Source organism: Mauremys mutica, chromosome 9 (assembly GCF_020497125.1).
Source record: "Mauremys mutica isolate MM-2020 ecotype Southern chromosome 9, ASM2049712v1, whole genome shotgun sequence".
NCBI lineage: Eukaryota > Metazoa > Chordata > Testudines > Geoemydidae > Mauremys > Mauremys mutica.
Window position 1 is genome coordinate 50,509,207 of NC_059080.1, and position 23,903 is coordinate 50,533,109.

General features: G+C 49.6%; 1 protein-coding gene across 2 annotated transcripts in view; it reads right to left on the bottom strand.

The window, feature by feature from the left end:
- Positions 1-10,253, bottom strand: part of RAB6B (RAB6B, member RAS oncogene family) — a 149,251-nt gene extending 138,998 nt beyond the window's left edge. For both annotated transcript variants that reach the window (XM_045029188.1, XM_045029189.1), the window contains exon 1: positions 10,043-10,253. In XM_045029188.1, coding sequence (XP_044885123.1) covers positions 10,043-10,112 — 70 coding nt within the window. In that variant the 5' untranslated portion in view covers positions 10,113-10,253. The remainder of the gene's footprint in view (positions 1-10,042) is intronic.
- Positions 10,254-23,903: the final 13,650 nt, after the last annotated feature.

Sequence of the window (23,903 nt, forward strand, 5' to 3'; positions counted from 1 at the left end):
CTAACAATTCCCTTCAGCTTTAACTCCAGTGATTCTCGGTAACCTTTCCTCAGAAAGGCTCAGGTTTATGCTTGGCCAGTCTCTTTCATGGGCTGCAGGGTCAGCATGGAGTAAGAGCTTTGATCTACATTCCCCAGCCCTACATGCTCCAGTTTCAGAGCAGGCAGTGAGTGTGCCCCGAGCTCCTACTTTCCCTGAGGTCCAAAGACCCGAACCACTGACTGAACCCCACTCTCAGGAGGGGACGGAAAGAAGAACCCTGTATTGCTTCCTCAACCCTAGTCAACCATAGGAGGAGAGAAGAAAATGAACCCTTGGTGTTTCTTCTTTGTGGAAACAATATTTAAGCACCCCACCCCAATTTTAGACAACTCTTGCAATATTCATTATTTTTGTTAAAGGCCCAGCTTCTGGAGTCATGTGAATCTGAGATTTCATTAAAAAATAAACCCTTTAAGCAAACAAGCTTTTACCCTCATGGCTGTGGCAAAAAGCTTGAAAATATGAACACTAAAGGCACCAAACCCAGATGGCAGGAATCCAACAGTTTAAAAACCTATCATTTTTAAGCCAATCCGTGATTTTTTTAGTGGCGTGGCATGATTTGTGGACTCTTGGAGCTGGCAATCCTGGACTGCTTTCTCCTGTGCCCAGGACAGGCCACAGGAGCTGGGGGGAGGCTCACACAGAAGACTCATCCAAAGTCAAACTCATTTTCCATAAAGCCACTGTGCTTGGGACCATGCCTACTTGTCAGCATTTCAGAGTTTCAAGGTAAAGCTCTGCCATGAAGTGGGAGAATCTGAGGGCCACCAGGTCCCTACCCACAAGAAGTGAATGTTAGGGTATTTTCCTTGTCTTGTTCTCTCATACCCAGAGCAGCAAGCCATATTAATATAACATAAGGGCCCAAAATAGTCATCCCATTTATTTCCGTCAAGCCTACATAAACACAGGCTATCTGCCAAGGAAAGGCCATAAAATAAAGGCTCATAAATAAATGAGAGTTAAACTCCCTGACCTCTCTGCCATAGGTCTTTTCTTGCCTTTTCCCTACCTCCATTTGTTTGTCCCCCTTTTCTTTCATTCTGCGCAAGTCCCTTCTCGCCGATGTTCCTTTTCTTGCCTCTTTTCTCAGCTCTGTCTGCAGTTTTCTCTTCTCCTTTCATTCCCCTGTTCCCACTCCCCCCATCCATCATTGTCCAGCCCTGGCTCTCTGCCATGTTGCAATGACCATTTCCAGGGGCTCTGGAATGGGGAGGTGGGAGCAGGGGGCCATGGCTCTCCCACTTTCTACCAGCTGTAAGCACGAACAAGGGGGTGAAGAGGAGTGAGAAGGGGGCAAGGGGCAGCATGGGAGTGGGGTCTCGGGGGGGAAGTGGGGGCCATGGTTCAGGTGCCTATGCCCCCCCCCGCCCCTTATGGGGCATTTCCACTGCTCCTGCCCATTTCCCCTCACTCTCCTCCTTCCATTCTTGGGTCCCTTTTCTTCCATCGCCAGGAAAATCCTTTCTCAAAGGCTACCCCCAGAGGGGAGTGCTGGACTCCTCTCCCCACAGACGCCTTCCCTGGGGAGTTCCACAAGGTTCAGTTCTTTCTTCTATCCTACTCCTGCAGTGCTAGGAGAGCTGATGGGTTCTCATGCATTCCTCTCGCTTCACAGGCTCACTGGAGATCAAGTGACATTGAAGGTCTCTGTCCCTATTATAAGGCTCTGGACAGATGTGGTCCAGGTTACCTAAATGACCACTCCCCCTCAGCTTCTCTGAGGGCCCTCAACAGCCCTGCTCCTCAGGAACAATGGGCTTGCCCCCGGCAAGGGTTTGAAGTGCCTTGGTGCAGGAGACAGGGCTTTCTCATGGGAGCCTAGCGTGGCATGACAAGGAGTAAAAGAAAGGTGTCAGATGAAATCAAACAGAACTTGGGGGTTGCTTGTTACACAGTGGAGTTGATATGTGGATACCAACTTTCCCTCAAACTAGTCATATGGTCAAGTGACTAAGAACTAGTCATTTGGTTAAATGATTGACAAGGAGGACAAGACATTTAACTAAACGCCCAGTGTCGCTCAATGAGCTAAACAACCAAAGAGAGACCAAAGTATCATATTTTATTGCAGAAAGTCAAATACAAGAGAACATCTATCATCCAGCAACTGCAAATGTTGCAGGAGTTTTGCACCGCTATGTACCACTGCCCAGCATTCAAGTAACATCCATTGTTACATTCCAGTTTCTTACAAAAGTATTTCCACCTGCTGGTTTAAGGCCCTGAGCAGTGTCATTCAATGAGACCTCACCCAAAAGAGGAAGATTATTGATACGTAGATTCTCTCCCAGAGGCAGTCTCAGGGTTTGCACCATTTTCCCTCAGCACAATGGCTTCTAGGGGTCCAGGAGTTATGGGAGAACTTCCCTCCAGTATTGCTGCCATGTAAACAACAACAGTGTTTGAAACAGCACCAAGAACACATCTTGGATTCCTCCCACTGATTTGTCTGCAGGTGACCTGGGTGTGGCTAAGCTGTCTGCCACTCTCTCAGGATTCCTTCTGCATGCAAGCCTCAACCGCAGGGTTATGTTTCTTTTCCTCCAATGGATGAGTGCACAGCTGCTTCTGACAGGAGCGCTCACATGTGCAAACAAAAACGTTACAGTCCCACCAATCCTCATATGTTCACTTCCCAGGCCCATCTGTGGTCAGTAAAACTGGACACAGGACAGCGTGTGGAAAGCAAGCAGAGAATGGGTGTGAGCACAAGCAAAGGGCAAGCATTCAGAATGCCATTGGCTATTCATGAGGGCTTCTCTCAGCTTCTAAGCATACGCTACCACGGCCAGCCTCCTTTAGCGTCCAAACATAAGCGAACAAAACAAACAGGAGCAATCCCTTAGCTCACCCTTTGTCCTAGGCTGGCACGGCCACCCCTCCCAGGGATCTCTGCTGATCCCACTTCTTGCAGCTCCCCAGTCCCAGCCAATTCTACTCCCTTGCTGGAACACTAGCCCCAGGGCTACCACCCGGCCCCTTGCTCCAGGGACCTAACCCAGGATGAGCACCCTGTCTCTTCCCAGGGACAGCAAAGGGGTGGGGCTGTAGGAGAACACATACACCAGGAGGGTATATCTGGATCTTTGCATGGGCTTTGCAACAAGGAGGCGTTGCACCCAAGAGCAGCATGCCAAAATAAAAATGGGTGCAGCTCATAAATAATGGTGGCATAAATATTATTCCTAGATCTCCCTGCAACGACTAAGGGAGAAGTGGCAGGAACAGTTACTGCCAGTCAGTTTGACCCACCGCCCACTCCCAGGACTTATCTTATGTCCCACAACTACTGCTGTGACTGACTCTCAATGAAATCTTAGGGGTACATGGAACAAATGAGAGCTGCCAAAATATAGGCAATAGATCATCACAGAAACCCCATTTTCTCCAAAACGCTGAGTGACCTACAGTATGGTAAGTAGCTTATCATTGCACTGAGTCCAGTCTTGTAAGTCCCACCCCAGAAACCAGCATGCACCAGGCAAGCAGCATGTTTCCAGCTATACTGGCATTCCAGGAGAGGCTTTGTCAGTTAGCAGTGCTTCAGTGAATGACGCATAGCCGTGGTGGTAGTCCCTTGGGGAGATGTATTGCTCTATTCTGCTCTTTGGGGGCAGTGGCCTGCTCTTATCTGTGGGTCTATACAGCATGCCCAATGGGACCATGACTGGAGCCTCTATGTACTATCCCCCTATCAGTGCCACTGCTACTAATACCCAAACATCTTCCATTTGAGGTAGTGGAGCTATCAGACAGTAAACTAGCCAATCTGTCAGAGACACCACATGTTCTCATATCAATGGATCTGCAGTGAAAATGATGTGAATTCATTGTTTGGATATTTACAATAAAGTGCATCTATAACCTATTTCTGGAATTGCCCATTACCTGAAACCTTTAGCACTAAATGTTAAATTACCTTGACACTCTGCTGGAGACAGACTGTGCTAAGTGTCACCAGGAAAGCTAAACTGATTTTTAATGAACAGGAAATTAATGTCAAGACCACAGGTAAGGAAAACAGGGAGTGTGTGGAGAAAAATGTGCTCAGAACACTTTTGGTGGCAATTATCCAACCCTTCTCCACTCCTCCTTCCCACTGCCCCATGCACAGTAAGGGCCATCCAGTTTATTCAGGAAGCTGCTTTCTTTAACTCATTTTCTTAAGAAAGACTCACATGGTCTTCACCAGAACCAGTGCAGGAGGTTAGAACACATGACTCTCACCCTGGAGTCAGTGCACAGGCTTAGACAGAACAATGACCGTGGTGAGGGAGTGAGATTCTCATGCCGGAGTTGACACACAGGATTATTGCACAATGGACTCTAAGTTAGGGGGAGCTGAGGCACAAGTCTGCACAGAACAATGCTGGCGCTGGAACTGGATTCTCACAAAGCACAGATTTCTGACTTGTGATGCAAAGCCACAAAGCAGGTGATTGCACGTAACTGGGCTGGATTCTTCTCTCAAGTGGGTGCAAATCAGGAGTCATTTCAGCAAAGACAATTAAGATAAATTGGTATAAAACCAGTGTGAACAGAGAACAGGACCCACTGTGGTTTCTGACCCTGCCAGCATGCAGAAAGGCCTCAAACGTCCCAGTGCTGGAGGTGTGAGGAGAGGGTAACAAAAGTTATAGCATTTTCTGAGGCTCAATCTAGCCTCCAAATGTCCCAGGCCCTAGAACCAAGATGTTCAGAGTCTTTCAGTGCTATACATGCAATGGGCCTGATTCTGATCTCCAGGGTAATGCCACTGACATCCACGGAGTTACTCCTGATCCCCAGGCATGTAAATGGATTCAGAATCCCACCTGGTTTCTAATTCCTCTGGTGGCAGCATGTACAGCTGACCTGAAAACTGGATGGGAATATTACTATAAATAAGAATCAGTGGGAGGAAATGAAAGTGTGAAGCTAATCTTGTTGCTAGTTTAACAACCAGTTCAGCGCTGTTTGTCTTACAGCCCGTCCCAGATAGCAAGTATGAAAAATCGGGACAGAGTGTGGGGGGTAATCAGTTCCCATATAAGAAAAAGCCCCAAATATCGGGACTGTCCCTATAAAATCGGGACATCTGGTCACCCTAGTCCCAGAAAACAAGGGGTTGGTACAGCAATACAGACAGAGTCAGCTTTAGAGCCTCTGAGCAAAAGTGCCAGGATCTCCCCTTTGATGCAGAGATGCCAATGGATGCAAGTCCTCTCCTGAGTGGACAGAGAAAACACTTGCTTAGGACCCAGCACTGTGTCCTGTGAACACAGGGCACTTGGCAGCCAGCATGCTAGATGGATGGGGAAAGGTCAGTGACTTCTTTCACAGGAGACACCCAAGGTTACTTGTAACCACCATTGCCCCTTCTGGTCCCTCCTCCACATAGCTGCTTATTTCAAATGCATCTGAGAGCTGGCTCTAGATCAGCTGTATGTCCTGTTACAACTGAGCTCATACGGCCTTCGATCAATAGCACTTCAGTCAGACTACAGTCACTGCCTGGGGGCATCTCCCTGCCCTGGCTCTGCTGGGATGCATTGGATAGAAAATATATCCAATACATCTGTTAGTCTATAAGGTGCCACAGGACTCTTCCTTGCTTTTTACAGATCCAGACTAACACGGCTACCCCTCTGATACTGGATAGAAAGTTTCATGTGAAAACAGAACGGGGGATTTTAATCCTTCCTGTGTCCCAAAGCAGCCTGTGGACCTCTAGTCCACAATCAGACTCCCAATCCACTCATGGGCCTTATACAGTGGAAATGGGATCAAGGGTGTGACTTGCATACAGCAAGGAAGGATTGATTCAACTGCTTCAGATTCTCAAGGCTCTCCCTGGCTCACATTCTAAATGTGCTGGTTAACGTGCAGACGGGAAACTTATCCTGAGAAAGGAATACGTGATTTGTCTGTGTGTCTGTGTGTGTCTGTGTGTGTCCCCCGCAGCTGCAGGTCTTAGATTCTGTAGTCCCTGACCCTCCCAGAGTCTTACAAAGGCTCTTGGTAAGAGGGGGCCTGGAAAAGACAATGGCCAGCCCAGCCAGGCTCTGTACATTCAATCACGCAGTAGGTTTCTCTAATGAACTGTTCCTGTTTGAAAATCTGCGGCAAATGTGGATCTGAACAACAGAAATACTGACACAGTTGTAAAGGAACCATTTCAAAACGGAAATAATGGGAGCAAAGTTAAGCTTTGAAAGTGTTCATTCCAGATTTTATACCACTTTACTGTAAAAACCAACCACCCAATCCACCCCCTCTATATAAAGTGATAAATATACTTCTCTCTTTCCAGACATATTTTATTGGAAGATGGTTACTATCTCTGATTGTCAATCGATACACTTGCAAGAGCACTTAAATCACGTTTTCCCCCTGGTTTTTCTTATGATGCAGCACTGGAGGAATCATTAATGCCATAGAAATGGTAAAAGGCAAAGGTGCTCAGATACCATGGTGATGGGCAACTAGATGGAGAGAGAGCAATTTTAAAAGTAACACCTGCAATATACAGACTACCTAGCTCAATGCAGCCAGATGTGTGCGTGAAAGCTTCTCTGGTGACCCTCTCTATACAGATCAGAAGTGCCTTTCAAGGTAACACTCCTCAATCTCAAATCACAGGCTGCCTTTGTCTGGAAATTGGTCAGCAATGACTATAGCTTAATGAGTTTGTCCCCCATTCTCTGAAATTCCACACTGGGAACAGAGAGAGCCAGAGACCAAATACCATTGAAAAGGGGACTGATTTCAAATCTGACATCAGGAATCATAACATTCAAAAACTTCAATCTCTCTGGTCACTCAATAACAGACTTAAAGTGGTAATTCTTCAACAAAAAAACCCTTCAAAAACAAACGGACTCCAACGTGCAGCTGCAGAACTGGAATTAATTTGCAAACTGGATACCATCAGATTAGGCCTGAATAAAGATTGGGAGTGGTTGGGTCATTACAAAACCTAAACTTAATTTCCTCATTACTAATTTCTCCCTAGTGTTACTCACACCTTCTTATCAACTGTCTGTAATGGGCCACTCTCTTATCACTTCAAAAGAGTTTTTTTCCTCCCTTCGTATCCTGCCGTTAATTGATTTATCTCATTAGACTGAACTCACACTTGAAAGGATGGGGGTTGCTTTATCATGTATTTATACCTGCTCCTGTATTTTTCACTTCATGCATCTGATGAAGTGGGTTCTAGCCCATGAAAGCTTATGCCCAGATAAACGTGTTAGTCTCTAAGGTGTCATAAGGACGCCTCATCTTTTATCAGGCTGTGATTTGCTAGCCAGCAAGTAAATGACAGATAGATTCAGAACTTGGGGGTCTGTCATTAGAGGAAGAATAATGGTGGCTGCAAATGGAACGTAAGGTGTTCTCAAACAGAAAGGTCTGAGTAAAGTTCATGGTTTCTGTACATAAAGGAAGAGTATACAGCTGGCTCCTTTCCCTATTCACTGACAAAGGTTTCAGGCACTGGGAGCATAGCTGCTAATTTGGAGGGAGTGGCTGCATTTGCAGTTTCACTGATTGATTAATGGAGAATCCATAACTTCAGAGACCCAAGTGGGTTTTTCAGAAGTGCTCACTGTGGACTCTGCTCCCGCGCAAGTCCTTGGGGAAACTCCGATTGGTTTCAGTGGGAGCTTAGGCCAGTGCTCAAAATCCTACCCTATGGGTTTTCAGAGCTAGATAGCTGAACAAGTCATCCTTTTAGAGGGACCCCTTCACTACCCTCATGGCTACCCACATACCCCAGAGGAAGGCAAGTAAGTTGGTACAGGCCTATGAACAATAGCTGCTAACAGGCCTGCAAAGGGTGTTAATAAAGTGGCAAAGGTGAGAAAGCATCTTTTGTTCTTGCTTATCTGGCCCCAGCAGGGTGGGCCAAGTATGGAGAAGCTCAGGGCAGGGAAGAAAAGGATGAGAAAATTGATCATCAGCCAGGTGTTCTTGTTTTGGTTCTGCATGTGCGGATGCAGCCCAGGTCATTTGGTCTCCTCCACATGACACAACATTCACCCAAGACAGTCAAAAATATCATTAAAAATGCCTAAGCCTGGATGATACTCACACCATTCCTGAGCTCCTGGTGCAGTCCAGCCTCCCTTCCCAAACCCACATTGCTACATCTTGCAGTTTTCCAGCATGACACGCTCTCCGGTCACTAAAAGATTGTTCTATTCTCCTCTCCCTTACTGCACATATGGCAAATATTGTTCTCTAGACACTGCAGCATCTTCTGTGTCAGAATCAGAAACTCCTGCACACCTGGGAGCCCTGCACGCATGCACCCATTGAAGGAGGGGGCAAATTGGGAAAGGGGAGCTGCTCTGGGAGGCTGTCCATCAATGAGAAAGAAATGACAGGAAACTGCAAAGCAGTGAATAAAGAGGGCATTGCAGGATGGGCAGCGTGTAGCATCCTGCAACCTTTTGTTCCATCACCCAGGCTTGGGAAAGTCAAGTTCAGCCCTAAAGAGAGGGCAACTGAGCGTGCTGCTTGCTGCCAAGGGATCTGGACTACAGAGCATCTCTAAGCAGACGCCTGCTGGGAACTCCATCTCATCCACTCTGTCACCAATGCCAGACATTTACCTTTATCCTCACCCCACCTCCGCCCCTTCAGAAAGCCTGAGGAACAGGCACCTTCTGCACAGCATAATCAAACCATGAGCTGCAGCCATGTGATTTGGGTCTCATACAGCACCAGCTCCCTCTTCTCCAGTGCTGTAAACCAAAACCATTAAGGAAGTTATAGGATAATCACTCTGCCCCAGAACCCCCTAGGCTTCTATGTGAGCTCTCCTTATATTGTGCAACAAATGCCTTTCGTTCGACCAACCAGGTGGCATGTCAGAAGCGGGGAGCCAGACAAGGTTTGGTTACAGAAGACCCACTGCTAGGGTCACGGATAGTGGAATCCCTAGCAGGAGGCTGTAAGCTGGGGGGATATTAACATAATTTTATGACCAAGTCTTGCTGACTTGTTACATCCCCCCCCCCAACACACCCACCCACCTGGAAGGGTTTTTAATATCAATATAAGTGGGTAGGGGAAGGGAGGCCGCAGCTCAGGCACTTGGCAAGCATCAGGGCGTGTCTCTTTCTCCTCGTCTTCATTTTCACATCCAGCTTCTACAAAGCTCAGTGGGGCTGCATTACACAGGACTGTCCAGTACAACTCCCACCACCCTGTATGTGCTAAGACATGCCAGCTGCTTGAGAGACAATCCAATAGCCAACAGCACGCCCCCCAAACCAACCAACCCACCCACCCCAGGAAAGGGGCAGCCCTGGAATTCTCTGCACTCCCAGGGCTGCTGACAGATGCCTGTCCCTGCTCCCCCAGACAGGAGTTCAGCTACAAAGGGGAATGCAAAACAACAACAAAGTTCTTGAGCAGGTCCCTTGGGCGGGACCCCGGGGTTTATTAGCACTGGGTCATTTATCCTGCGGTTTCAGTTTGGCCTGAACCCTCCCCTTGGAGCAGGGATTGCAGCTCCATCCCCAGACGCCTGCCTATGCAGCACAGTCCCGCAGCCCGAGCCGCCCTCCCCAGGAGCCAGCCCACCAGCCCCATACGCTGCTTTCCCGTGCTCGGCTCCGGATCAGTGTTAATGACAGCGACCAGAAGCCGCCTATGTCCCCAGCACCTCGGTGCTCACACCCACCCCTCACTTGGAGCCCCCCGCCCACTCGCACGGCGCTGTATGTAATTACATTGCTATCTCCAGCCCCCCACCCCCACGGGTCTACGCCGCAATGTGCCCGGCGCTGAGCCCGGGCCACTTTCAGCCCCGCCTCTCGGCACAGCTGCCTCCCTCCCGCACCTGGTTCCCTGGGCCCGGCCGCAGGATCGGGGCCGCCCTCCGCAGCCGCAAAGGACACGAGGGGCGCAGGCTACAGCACGGATAGGGGCCTCGGGGGGGGGCAGAACCAAGATCTCCGGCTCCAAGGGGACCCCCCCCCCCGGGACCGAGCCCAGGACTCACCGCTCTGCTCCCCCAGAAAAACCAGCTTGAATTTCCGCAGGGGGTTCCCGAAGTCTCCTCCCGCAGACATGGTGCCGGGCGTGGGGCAGGAGGGGGTCCCTGGGCTCGCTGGCCGGCGGAGGGGGCGGCCGGGCGGGGCCGGGACACGCCGGAGTCGCTCCGAAGCGATGGGGATGCTGGCGAGCGCCGCGCTCTGCCTCCTGTATCTTCTCTCCCCCGCCCCGCCGCCGGCGCCTGCGCCCTGGCTCCCCGCTCCTGATGTCATGCTGGAGCAGCAAGCCAATGCAGTGCTGCAGGGAGCTGCGCCGGCTGCATCTGGGCAGGGCCGGGCTCCTTGGGCAGCCTCCCCCGAGGCCCAGCGACCCTCACCTGCCCTGCTAGAGCCGGCTCCGGCTGCAGGGGGGCAGCCTTCAAAATGCTGCCTCACGAGAGAGACTGGGAGGGAACAAAGTGTCCTCGGGGCTGTGCAGCAGCAGATCGTCGGGGGGAGGGGAGAGAGAAGGGGACGAAATACCTCCCCCCAAAGCCCCCAGTCCAACACCCCCTGCTCCACACCAGCTCACCCTGCATGCCCAGACCAGAGCCAGCCTCCTTCCTTCCTTCCCCTCCTCCTGCCTAGGGAAAATAAAGGCTAGGCACAAGCATCTCCTTGCTGCCCGAAGGTGACCAGTGCTGCACTGTTTAACAGGAATAACAAACAGTACAAAGGAATCGCATCCTGCACTGCTGAAGTGCAACCCGTTGGTATCATTAGCATTGGCCTAAAGGCCCCCTGGTGCTAGATACACCCATAACAGCTGATCTCTGACTCTGCCCAGTTTACACATTAGGGCTCTAGGGCAGTCATGCACTATCACCGGCTAAATGGAGAAAGGAAGTATTCTCATTTTACTGACGGAGAGCCGCAGGTCAGATAATAAGTGACTGTCCAAGATCACATAGCAAGTCCCTGGAAGAGCTCCTGCAGCCCATTAGAGACCAGCCCGCTACCTCTGCAGTGGAATGCATCAGTTATTTAACTGCACACGAGAACACCACCCTGTGGTTCATGGGGTATGTGCCATATGTGATTGAAATTTCAGGGTGGATTTGCATCATGAGCTCTGGAGAGGCACATTTTAAAAATGAACATAAGGGAATTTGGCTCAGTGGGGTGAAATGGAATAAGTCAGCTGGAATGTGCCCAGGTAACACTGGTGGTTTTGAAAAAGTGACAGAGGATCAAGATCAGGGGTTCTCAAACTGAGGGTCGGGACCCCTCAGGGGGTCGCAAGATTATTACAGCTGAGGTCATGAGTTGTCAGCCTCCACCCCAAACCCCGCTTTGCCTCCAGCATTTATAATGGTGTTAAATATATTAAAAAGTGTTTTTAATTTATAAGGGCGGGGGGGGGGGGTCGCGCTCGGAGACTTACTGTGTGAAAGGAGTCACCAGTACAAAAGTTTGAGAACCACTGATCAAGACTGTCTCAGAAGGAAAAATGCCACTATCAAGTTAACCAGCACCACTACTTTTTGGGGCTCCCATGTACCCAGTTACCAGGCCCAAACCTGCTTAACTTGTGAGGAGATCATAGGACCATAGGGAGGAGTACAATCAGCAATGGTATTTTTTTAACACCCTCACTTCCAGTGCATTCTGGGAGGCAGCTCGCTCCTTAACTAAAACCAGCGAATGATAGAAAAGAGGGAAAATAATCAAATAGGTCATTGTATCTACTCCCTCTCTGCCACTGTAAGGTTCTCCCCACCAGTGTATTGTCAAGGGCTTTGTGCAATGTAATTTCAAATGCTTCTGGCAATGAGGCTTCCACCACATCCCCTGTGGGAAGCTATCACACCTATGTTTAATAGACTTCTCTGGTAGGAATGGTTTTTGTGATATTCAGACTATACTTTCCTTTGCTTAGCTTCAGATCATTATTAATTATGTCTGCTTGAAGCCTCCGAATTCCCCAGCACTTTAGTTCTTCCACACATCATATACTTGGAGGCAGTAATCAGAGCTCCCTCTAAGCCATCATTTAGATGGGCTCTTTTATTTAATTACATTAATTTTTCCTCACCAACCAGCTGCTGCAGTCCCAGAACTCCAGGCTGGGTCTCAGAAGGCCAACCTCCCACTCCGTGACATGGCATCTTTGAGTCTGCAGCCCAAACTTGCCTGGACTTTTTATCCACCAGAGCATATTGTATGTTCATATTAATTTTCCATCCACTACCACAGTGAGGTCTCTTCAGCATTTCTCCTTGCTAAATATCTTCCTCCTATTGAATAATAGGTGTGGGATTATTTCCCACTCCCCCCCCAATCTAGTGATCTGCATTTTTCCCAGTCAAATATCCTTTTCATTCCTGTGCTTATTTATAATTCTCTAGGCCCCTTCATTTTCTTTCTGTGGCTTCTCCTAGTTTACAGTATTGCCCACAAATTTAACTCAGGAGGGCTTGGCTCCTAATGGAAGATCATTACATGTATATTAACCCAAGTTACCACTGTTCTTTGTGGTAACCTCCTGGATCCTTGCTCTGCTTATTGATACCCTATGCTCACCATTATTCAGCTTGCTTTCACTTCATAGGACAATGATCATATCTAAGCTGCTTTCAGTATGTCTTCCCACTACGTTTCATAAGGAAGTGTGCTGCACACTTTACGAAAGGCCAGGTGCACATACTTATTGATTTCAGTTTTTCCTTCCACTGATGTTGATCAAGAAAAGCAAGCAGGCTTCTCCAGCATGCTGTTCCTTGCTCTCTGGTATTTGCATGGAACATATTTTGCAAATCTGTCACATACGTTCGTCTTGGGATCGGCACTTTTTAAACGTATGTGTAAAGTGATACTAAGTAAACCAAAGTTTCTCCCTCAGGTAAATCCACCGAAGTCAGTGGAATTAGACCACCATAATTCTCAGCCCTTACAGTTTTCCTCACCTCACTATCACTTCCCTTATTTTACCAGAGAGTGACTGGCTGGAAGAAGAACTGACGTGTGCTGGGGATCTTGTACTATATTCAGACCCCGGCGAGGTGCCCACCATCCCCTGACTGCTGCTAGAAGTGGCCCCATCTTTCCTCCCCTCCCAATGTAAGGCAAGGATACCAACTTGATCTTTGACTAGAAAGTAACTATTATCACTGTAGCTTTGGGGATACAGACGCATAGATCTTAGCCTCATGGGCCCCAATCCTCCAAGGTAGTTATGAACCTAACTCCCAGTGGAAACTAGGAGCCCAAATATTTTGGAGGATCTGGGACCTCTGTTCCTACAATTCTTCCCTTTACTCTACCATGCTGTATTATCGCTGATGGACAGTCACTTACCCAGCAGCCTCTGGGTCCTGCGGATTGGTGTCTGAGCTCTTGTTGGCGTCTTGGCAGGGGAGGAGCTTGATCTATTGCTGCATCAAAAGGAAAATTTAACTACTTCCTCTGAACCAGTTTAGGGAGCAGGGGCTGGGGTGGGGGGGTCGTCCCTTTGTGCAAAGCTAGCAGGAGAGATTCTCCCCCTCAGCAGGAACGTGGCAGGGTAAAGAGCAGGCATGGCAGGAACTGTGGTCACCACTTGGCAATGTGTAGCTGTTTCATTATTACAGATGAACATTGCTTTATAGTCACTCCTTCCTTCTCTTGCAGAGAGTTCTCCAAGGAGCTCAGTCAGGCTCTGCAGGTATCTCTCTATTAGCTAAACAAGTTCCTACTGATCACAGACTGCCAGCCCCCAACAGCTTTCAACCTGCTGATACTGGTGCGGCTGCCCATTCAGCGCAGGGTACTATGGGGGAATCAATAGGCACAGAGTTTCAGACCATCAGTCTTATGTCGGATTGGGCATCTGCTTATCCTTGGCTGTCTCTTAGCGTCCCATTGCCTTGTTCGCAAGGCATACGGGTCACAGCAGCAGTGGTCAGCTGAAAGCCAGAGATTGAGACATCAGCAGGACCGTGGTATGCTGCAGTGGGGCAATAGTGTGAGCAGCTGGCACTCCAGAGAGTGGAGATCCCCTGGTGGAAACTCTGCTGCATCCTGGGCCTTTGGCATAGGCTTTGGCAGGGTTGTGCTAAGAGTGATTGCACGCTGCAGAACTAGGGCCCAAGTGCAAAGAGATGGCAAGATGAGCTACAGACAGCATGGCAGGGGGTTAGCATAAGGAAAGGCAGCGCATGCATGCAATGTTATCAACTGGCTATATACCGGTGGCTGCCACGGCTGGTCCTCCACTGAGCCTCGCGTGGTGAAGGCGCTCTCCTAGGCCTTCATTAGCAGACGGCTCAAAGGAAAACCATTTTCAATCCAACTGGTTAAAACAAGACCAGTCTCAGTACTCTAGGTGGCTCTGCCCACACCTATGTTGTGGTTAAGGCATGGTACCAACACCCTGGAGATCTGGGTTCAAGTCCTCCTCCATCTGATGTTGGGCACAATCATTTCTGGGCCTCAGTTCCCCATCCATAAAACATAGCTCACAAGCCTTCCTTTATTTGGATTGCAAGCACTGTCTCTCACTAGGTGTGTCTGGATGGGGCCTGGCCCAACAGAGTCTTGATCTTAGCTGGAACATGCAGGCAGCACTGTAATAAGTGGGTAGTGTGTCTGCACTCTGTGTCCAGGCCTAGCTTTGTAAGCAAAGGAACGGCAGTGTTAATTCTGCCGGGTTGATTGATCAAACCTACATGTTAAATCCAACAGATTCCTTATGTCATACATGCCAGGAAACAAAGCCTGTTGAAAACCAGATCACCTGGACCTGCCCACAGCCTCCTGAGGATCAGAGTATTGAACTCAGCTGCAAAGACTGAGGTGGGGGAGCTCTTGTATTAAAGATCTCCATGTGCTGGTTAGTGAAATTCAGCCAGTCTACTGTGCTCTCTCATTCTCTCTTCCCCCTTGCCTTAACCCGCAAGCAGGCTTTGCTACCCATCACAGGGATTGCACAGCATGATGAGCTGTTCCTCACCTACGTAGCGTCAGCATTACACTCCACTGCGGTTCCATACAGGAGTCCCATTTACATCTCCCTGTTCATGTCAGGCCTGATCTGAGAATGTTATTTAAAGTGCTTGTTGATATGCATATGTCTGATTTGCATGCCAAAAGCCATGCTGCAAGGGGGTCCTTCGGTGTTGCCACAGCTGTTCTGAAGCCTGATAAGGTGGAATGGACAAGATTTTTAAATAAAAGCCTGTTAAAGAATATCACATGCTTGTTGACAACAGTGTGTAATCATGTGTTAACTAACACAATTGTAAAATGTTGTTTAGACAAGGGTCAAACTTCCATTGCAAGTCATATTTAACACTAGGGTGGATCTTTGATTTAAACAGGATTAGCACAAATGTTTGGTCCTTGGCTATGTCACAGTTTACAGCAGGGGTGGGCAAATTATGGCCTGCGGGTCAGATCCGGCCCCTCAGGGCTTTGGATCCGGCCCATGGGATTGCCCCCTGTGGCGCCATGGCGTTCTCAGAAGCAGCCAGCACCACTTCCCTGCGTGGGGGGTGGGGAGGCAGAGGGCTCCATGCATTGCCCTTACCTCCAGGCACCGCCCCCCGCAGCTCCCATTGGCCGGGAATGGGGAAATGTGGCCAATGGGAGCTTCGAGGGAGGTACCTGGAGCGTGGCAAGGGCAGCGCACGCAGACCCCTCTGCCCCCCCCCATCCAGGGGCTGCAGTGCTTCCTGGAGCGGCGCAGGGACAGGGACAGGGACAGGGCAGGCATGCTGGGAGCCTGCCCTGGCCCCAGTGCACACCGCTGCCACCCTGGAGCTGCTTTAGGTAAGCGGTGCCATGCTGGAACCCAAACCCTGCCTGCACCCCACTCCCCAACTCCCTGCGCAAAGCTCCCTGCTGCACCTCGCACCCCTCCTGCATCCCAACTCCCTGCCCTGAGCCCCCTCGTACACCCTGCACCCCTCCGGCATCCCAACTCCCTGCCCTGATACCTCTGCTGCATCCTGCACCCCTGTGCACCCCAACCCCCTGGCCTGAGCCCCTCCCACACCCCACACCCAATCCCCTGCCCTGGCCTTGCATACAATTTCCCTACCCAGATGTGGCCCTTGGCCCAAAAAGTTTGCCCACTCCTGGTTTACAGTCATGTTAGTTAACACATGTTAAAGCACACTTACATGTTGTACCATGCCAAGCCACTAGCAAACTGTTTGCAAACAACTCAGGCTGAAATTAGCCATTCGACTACTCAATGGATACTCATGAATCACGGATCCATTTGCCGAAATCAGGCTTTGGGCACTAATTCCTCATGCAAATATCCCATTCCCATCGCTCAGGTTAATCCCAACGTTTCCTACATTCCACACAAATTTGGGGTCTCCTCACTTCTGTTGTTGAAAGTTATTTACAGCAAAAATAACAAATCATTGCACTGAAGTTGTACAGAGATAATGACACTGAAGGGATGAATCTCATGGCATGTGATATTTCCTAAAGGAATCATTTCTTTGTGTCCCTCAGGTTGCATCTTTGTCCCATATTGCGTCCCATATTTGAACCTAAGACCGGCCATAGTGGGTCCGACCAAAGGTCCATCTAGCCCAGTATCCTGTCTTTCAACAGTGGCCAATGCCAGGTGCTTCAGAGGGAATGAACAGAACAGGTAATCATTGCATAATCTATCTGTCGCGCTTGCCCAGCTTCTGGCAAACAGACATCATCCCTGCCTAATAGCCATTGATGGACCTATCATCCATGAATTTATCTAGGGCCTTGGAGTTACTGGTTTGAGAACAATTCGTAACCTAAAATGGGGCTACATTTGTGTGACGTTGCACTCCATATGTTTATGGAACTATGCTTATGAGTGTAAATATAATGTAACTGGAATATGCTTTATGCAAAAGGTCTCTTGTAAGGTATTATTACACAGCTTATGATCTACTGAGTGTGTCATCCTATTTGTATGAATGAAAGTGTGGGCCATTAATGGTGGTTTAGAATCTTGAGGACTCCCATTGGCCAGGACAATTGGTTGTAAATGGCTCTGTTTACTTGTAAGCCTTCCCGTGCTCCTGAGAGTCAGGCCGGAAAGAATGGAGGCTTGGGGTCTCACAGGACATGTGTTCATGTCACCTCATACTGGAATCCATCTTAAACCTGGTGCTTTTCCATTTAGAAGGATGGGTGGGGATCCAGAGGGGCAAAAGATTCCCACCTTGAACCAAAGCTATAAAAGGGGGTGGAACAGAACAAAGGGGGCTGGAGTCATGAGAAATCCCCTAGTTACCACCTGAGCTGGAACTAACAAGGTTTGTACTGGGGAAAGGATTGGGCCCAGACTAGGAAGGAGTCTAGTCTGTGAAAGAAGCGTATTGGAACATCTCTGAGGGTGAGATTTACCTGTATTCAGTTTCTTAAATGTATTAGGCTTAGACTTGCGTGTTTTGTTTTATTTTGCTTGGTAACTTACTTTATTACTTGAAACCACTTAAATCCTACTTTTTATACTTAATAAAATCACTTTTGTTTATTTTTAAACCCAGAGTAAGTGATTACTACCTGGGGAGCAAACAGCTGCGCATCTCTCTCTATCAGTGTTATAGAGGGCAGACAATTTATGAGTTTACCCTTTATAAGGTAAAACAGATTTATACAGAGTAAAACAGATTTATTTGGGGTTTGGACCCCATTGGGAGCTGGGAGTCTGGCTGCTGGAGATAGGAAACCTGCTGAGCAGTTTTGGTTAAAGTCTGCAGCTTTGGGGGCGTGGCTCAGACCCTGGGTCTGTGTTGTAGAAGAGTAGCATGTCTGGCTCGACAAGACAGGTTTCTGGAGTCCCAAGATGGCAGGGAAAATGGGCTCAGAGGTAGTTTCAGCACATCAGGTGACAGTCCCAAGGGGGCTCTGTGACCGAGCAAGTACAGTCAGAAATAGATAGTTCACCCAGCTCTTGTTGTTAGATGCTGTTGGCTTTCCTTCATCATTTTATTTATATAGGTGTCTTGTTATGTTGTCCATGGATGCTGAAAGGAATAACATGCGTAAAGAAACAGCACTGAATATACAAAGCAGGTAATTGCAAGGTAAACAAACCCTGGATTATGCACCACCCTGTTAACCTAGACCCGTGACAATGAACAAACAAACCAGTGTGTGTGTTTGAGAATTAGGGATTTGAGGGCAAATAGAAGCTCTCAGGAGAGCTTTTGTAACCCACACACCTCGTGGGTGTGGTGTTCTGTCCCATCTAGTGGCACCAAGACCACTTAGACAGAGAGTTAAATGAGTCTGCTCTACAGCCTTAAGGAACAGGCAGTTGACTTTTAGCTCATGTAGTAGCAGCTCATGCATTAAACTCCAGAGACCACAGGTTCAATCCTGGCTGCCTATGACGGGGGTCTGTTGGTGTTACACTTAGAAGTTTAGATCCTTCGTGTATGCCCATAACTTATTATGCTTTATTTAACACTTCCTTCTTCATAGTCAGCTGAGGTGGCTGCTCCATTCAGCCAGTCTGCATAAGCAGATCCATCTCCTGAGAAGGACTCTATCAGAGTAGAACTCACTGTCATTTTCAGCCCTGCTGGATAAGGATAGCTCCCTGAACACGTTGACTTTCTTTTTCTTGTACCAGTGTGGCGTCCTTGTTATATTACAAGCATTATTTTTGAAGGCCTTGTTCATTCTCACTCTTAAATGCTAAATGCAGAGAGCACAGTTTTTGTTAGACTTCTAAATAAATGTAAACATTCTAACATTATTTTCTTTACCTTCCAGGTGTCTCTTTAGTTATTTGTCTGTCCTCCCCCCTCCCCCCCGTTATTGCAGTATCTGCACACCATATTTTTTAATGTGTTTATCACATTAAAATAGCCATGTGAGGTAGGCCTGCGCCATGCCCTCGCTTTACAGATGTATACAAACAGTTAGTTTGCAACAAGCCAGGGTGCAAATCTCCCTTGCACTAGCTGTCTAGCTGGGCCCTGCTGCCACGCACTGAAAGATCCCTACGGCACGTTGATCTATCCCACTTTGGTCCGGTTCAATCGAAATGTTTCATTGTGACATTTTCAAAATGGTTCATTTCTATGTCAACCGTGTTCCTTTTTTTGTTCCTAGAAGTAGCTTACCTTGTGAGCCAAAAGGCCATTTCAAACTGAAAAACGCATTTTTTGTTTAACCTGCAGCTCTGACTGCAGTTACCAAAGGTGTCAGGTCCACAGCTGCCTGGGAGAGCCAGGGTGGGCAGAGCAGGGCAGGAAACTCATTCACAATTGGGCCCAAGCACCTGAGCCCCACCCCCTAAGCCAGCTGTTTCAACAGCAGAGGGTGCTACAAGCCCTGAAGCCCAGGGCTCCTCCTCCACCCCATCCCAGCCGGGCCCCTTCTCTCTCCCTCTCCCCAGTCCCTGTTGCTGCCGGTCCTGCAGCACTGAGCTGTGTGGAAGCAAGGAAATAATTAACAAGGATCTGAAGGGATCTTAATGCATGTCAGTTAGTTAGCATGAGTTAGGCTACCTGTGACCCTAATGACGTGAGGTTTGTAGAAGCAAGATAATGTGAGACAGACGAACGAACTGTGTAAAAGTTATTACGACCTTGCAATGATAACCAAATCTGCAGGCTTGCTTTTTCTAGTAGTGAGACAAATAAGATAGCAGAAAGGCTTATGTATAAACAAATGCAATTGTTTCTCTTTTACTGTCTCCATTATTGCTAGCTATTGTCTGTAACAAAGGTATAAATGCTTGTTGTAATTGTTTACCAATTGAGAGAGACCTGTCCGGGACAAGGGGCAACCCTGTTTCATAGGACACTCCCTCCCTCTATTGTAATTACTAGAGAAAGAATAAAGTATTTGATTTTGCTGCACCCAAACAGAAAGCGAGAACTGAGTTTTTCTCCGACAGCTGAAAGATGTAGCTTCTTTCCAGCTGACCCCATCTCAGCTGCCACCACTGCTGAGCCCTGCTGGGTCAGGGCAGGGCTGCTCCCTCTCCTCCTTCCCCCAGAGGAGACTCTTCCAGACCGGGGAGGAGAGGGGCTGGGGGGACACAGGTGGAGAAGTGGGCAGTGACTAGGGCAAAGGAGGAGGGTGCCCAGCCATGCGGGACGGGTGTGTGGGGGGTGAGTTAAGGAGCGGCAGGAGCTCTCACATGTGTACTGACACCCTCAGAAGTCTGGTGCATGTCTGTAAATGCAGCAGTTGGTGCGCTGGCAGAGGGGCATGGCCTGTGGTCAGAGGAAGTAGCAGCACAGGCCTCTTGTCTGCCACTTTGTTATGCCTGGCCCCTGGTGACTAGGGGAACTCAGCCCGCACTGCTGACCAAGTTTGCCCACGGTCACATGGCTCATAAGTAACCCTCCTCCCCCATGGGATCTGTGGCAATGGCCTTCGCCTCAGTTAGGCTGAGGCAGTGGGTTGGGATGCGAGAGGGGGTGAGGGCTCTGGCTGGGTGTGGGCTCTGGGGTGGGGCTGGGGATGAGGGGCTTGGGGTGCAGGAGGGGGTTCCAGGCTGGGGCTGAGGGGTTCAGAGTGTGGGAGGGGACTCTGGGCTGGGGCAGGGGGTTCAGGTGTGTGTGTGGGTGCTCCGGCTGGGGGTGCAGACTCTGGGCTGGGGCTGGGGCTGAGGGGTTTGGGGCGTAGGAGGGTGCTCGGGCTGGGACTGACAGGTTTGGAGGGTTTGAGGGGGATCAGGGCTGGGGCAGGAGGTTGAGGCATGGGGGGTGGGTGAGGGCTCCAACTGGGAGTGCAGGCTCTAGGATGGGGCTGGGGATGAGGGGTTTGTGGTGTAGAAGGATGCTCCAGGCTGGGACTGAGGGGTTCGAGGTGGGAGGGGGTCAGGGGTGCAGGATCCAGGTGGCGCTTACCTCAGGCAGTTCCCGGAAGCAGAACCATGGCCAGGCAGCTTTGCATGCTGCCCAGCGGCGTATTATCGCCTAGGCCGACAAGGCCAAGGCCTAGGCCTAGGGCGGCAAATATGCAGGGGCAGCAAATTTATAATAGCAGCATTTTTGTAATTGTGGCATCAGTGACGCCACGATTCTACCAATCATAGCACATATTGAAACCACCAATGACAGCGTGATTCCATTTAGTAAACATACTCAGGAGAATCCTAAATGTTAATAATATGACTGGAAGGAAGAAATTAAGTGGTTCTCAGTTAAAAAAAAATGCTATACAAAAGAAAGGGAAAACAAAATGACAGCAAAAATGCGCAAAATAGATTCCTTTGTTGTATCAGTTAGTGCAGACAGTGAGACAGAAAAAATAGTTGAAAGTAGTAGTGAAGTAAAAAGTGAAAATATTGGTGTTGATATTGAAAATATTGATGTTTAATAAGTTTATATGGGGCTGGCAATTATTTCAGGGCCTAGGGGTGGCAAAATCATTAATCCTGTCAACGGGCACTGCCCCCACAGCTCCCATTGGCTGCGGTTCCTGGCTAATGTGAGCTGCAGAGCCAGCACTTGGAGCAGGGGTAGTGTGCGGAGCCCCCTGGCTGCCCCTACGCATAGAAGCCGGAAAGGGGACATGCCGCTGCTTCCAGGAGCCACATGAAGCCACGGCAAGCAGGGAGCCTGCTTTAGCCCCACTGTGCTGCCGACTGGACTTTTTTACTGGGTGTTCCAGACACCTGGTAATCCTAGCCTCAGTCCCCCGCCATGCCTGTGACCATCCAAGGAACAGCTATCTCTTTAACATGGCACTTCCTCCCCTCCACCCCACACAGTTAGGGTTAGCATCAGGGGCTGGTGAAGCCCTAGAGTCCAAGCATGCACACCGACAGCTCCATCCTGCTGTCTGGTGCACTCCTCACTGTCCACCCAGCCCTATCCCCACTAAAGAGATTTCAGCTTTGCTGGCACTGGGGCAGGAGATCCTCGTTGGAGCTCACTCCAATCTGTTAGTGCTCTCTGCCATGCCCTGGTAGCACCCTTTCCACATCCCAGCTTCACAAGATCTGCACTGAATATAGAATCTTTAAGCACAGTCCTTTCTGGCAGCTGAAAGCCCATTCCACTTCACTCTGGCTTGTGATTTGGTTAGGGTGACACCTTGCCAAGTGTCACAGAGTCCCCGGGCGATGCTCTGGAACTGCTCCCCACAAAGCCAGTCAGGACTTTGGGGAGCCTCCTCTCCCTCGGAGCAGACTGTCTTCAGGGTAAGAAGCTCACATGGCTTCACCTCCTGGGTCTTTCCTAGGAGCATTCAGCATATGCCCCTCCGTGCGCTTCCCACAGCAAGTCCACCCAGGTGGGGTCCTGGGGAAGCCACCGGGTCCTGCACCACCACTTTGCAGTCAGATGTGACTCTTAGGTAGCCAGTAAAACAGAGGTATATTTAGATGACAGGAACACAGTCCCAAACAGGTCTTGCCGGTACAGACAACAGGACCCCCTTTAGTTAGGTCCATCTGGGGCCTCAGGGAGGCCACAGCCCCGTTGGGAGGTCCGAGCCCCATCGGGGCTCCCCTCCAATTCCCAGCCAGCTTCCAAAAACTGCCAAACCCCCTCCAGCCCCTCCTTTCTGGGCTTTGTCTCTTTCCTGGGCCAGGAGGTCACCTGATCTCTTTGTTCTCCCACACCTTTAGCATCCCCTTGCAGGGGAAAAGGGCCAGGCGTGCCCAACCTCCCCCGAATGGAGGAGTCACACACCGCCCTGGCCCTGCTCTGCAGTGTATGGAGTGTGCAGGGGCAGCAGCCAGGTTGATGCTGTACTCCAGTGAGCCCCAACTGTAGCATGGCCCTGTGGGGGTACTTGCAGTCAGGCACCATTTAGAGCAGCTCTAGAACTGCTCTAATGTGTGGCAGGGGCCAACTCAGAGGACCATCAGCCCCGGGATTGGATTGGAAAGGGGGTGGGGAAAGGTGGCATAAATTCCTGCTGTCTCTGCCCTCCCCCCTGTCCTGCGCAGCGCACTCCTCTGCCACCATCTTAGTGTCCTTGCTGCATATAACAGTGACTCCTGCAGCGCCCATGGCGTCGCTCATTTGGCAAGATGGCTCCCACACTCACAGTCACTTGAAGGCCACGCAGTGCCTCACAGTTCAGTCACAGAGAGAAGGGCGTCCTGCCATTGGCCACCGATCGCTGGGGCTGCAGGGATTGTAAGTCAGTGGTGGGACCTCCCGCCCCTCGGGAAGGACAGAAAAGCAGTTTCTGTCCCCTCGGTAAGGCAAGTGAGGCTATCCGATGCAGCAGAGCAGGAGACAGAGCAAGGTTGGAGGTAATCTGGTGAGCTCCCCCTCAGCTGAGGGTCACTGTCTAGTTCAGGGTCTCTGATAAAGCCTCATCTTTCCCCAGCACTGTCCCAACCACCCTGTTTTCTCCACAGAAGAAACAACTACTCTCCTTGAGTGAAAGGATGGCCCAGTGGTTAGGACACTGGGTTAGGTCTCAGGAGATCTGTGTTCAGCTCCTTGCTCCACCACCGACTTCCTGTGTGACCTTGGACAATTCACTTAGCCTGGCTATGCCTCAGTTTCTCCATCTGTAAAATGAGGCTAATAGAACTGCCCTTCAGGTTCTCAGATACTAGGGTAATGGGGGGGAGGGCATTTAAGCCCCACAGAGAGGTGATATTTATGTGGCTAGCTTTATTTAACACACCTGGTCATGCCTGCAAATGGCCACAGCACCCACAACTGGCCAGCTTCTCAGGTGCTCAGCTCCTATTCAGATACCTATAAGGGGAAGTTTTCCAGAGCTTCCACACAGGTTGGGTGCATACCAGCTTTGGCAGTGTACCTGTGCCATCTAGTGGCAAAGCGAAAATACAGAGCTACTGCGTGGGCAGGAGGAGGGGGAGTGAAGGGATTACAGAGCAGGCAGTGAGAGGGGGAAAGAAAGAGGGCTGACTGCAAAGGTTAGAAGGGGCGAGAGTGAGCCAGAAGG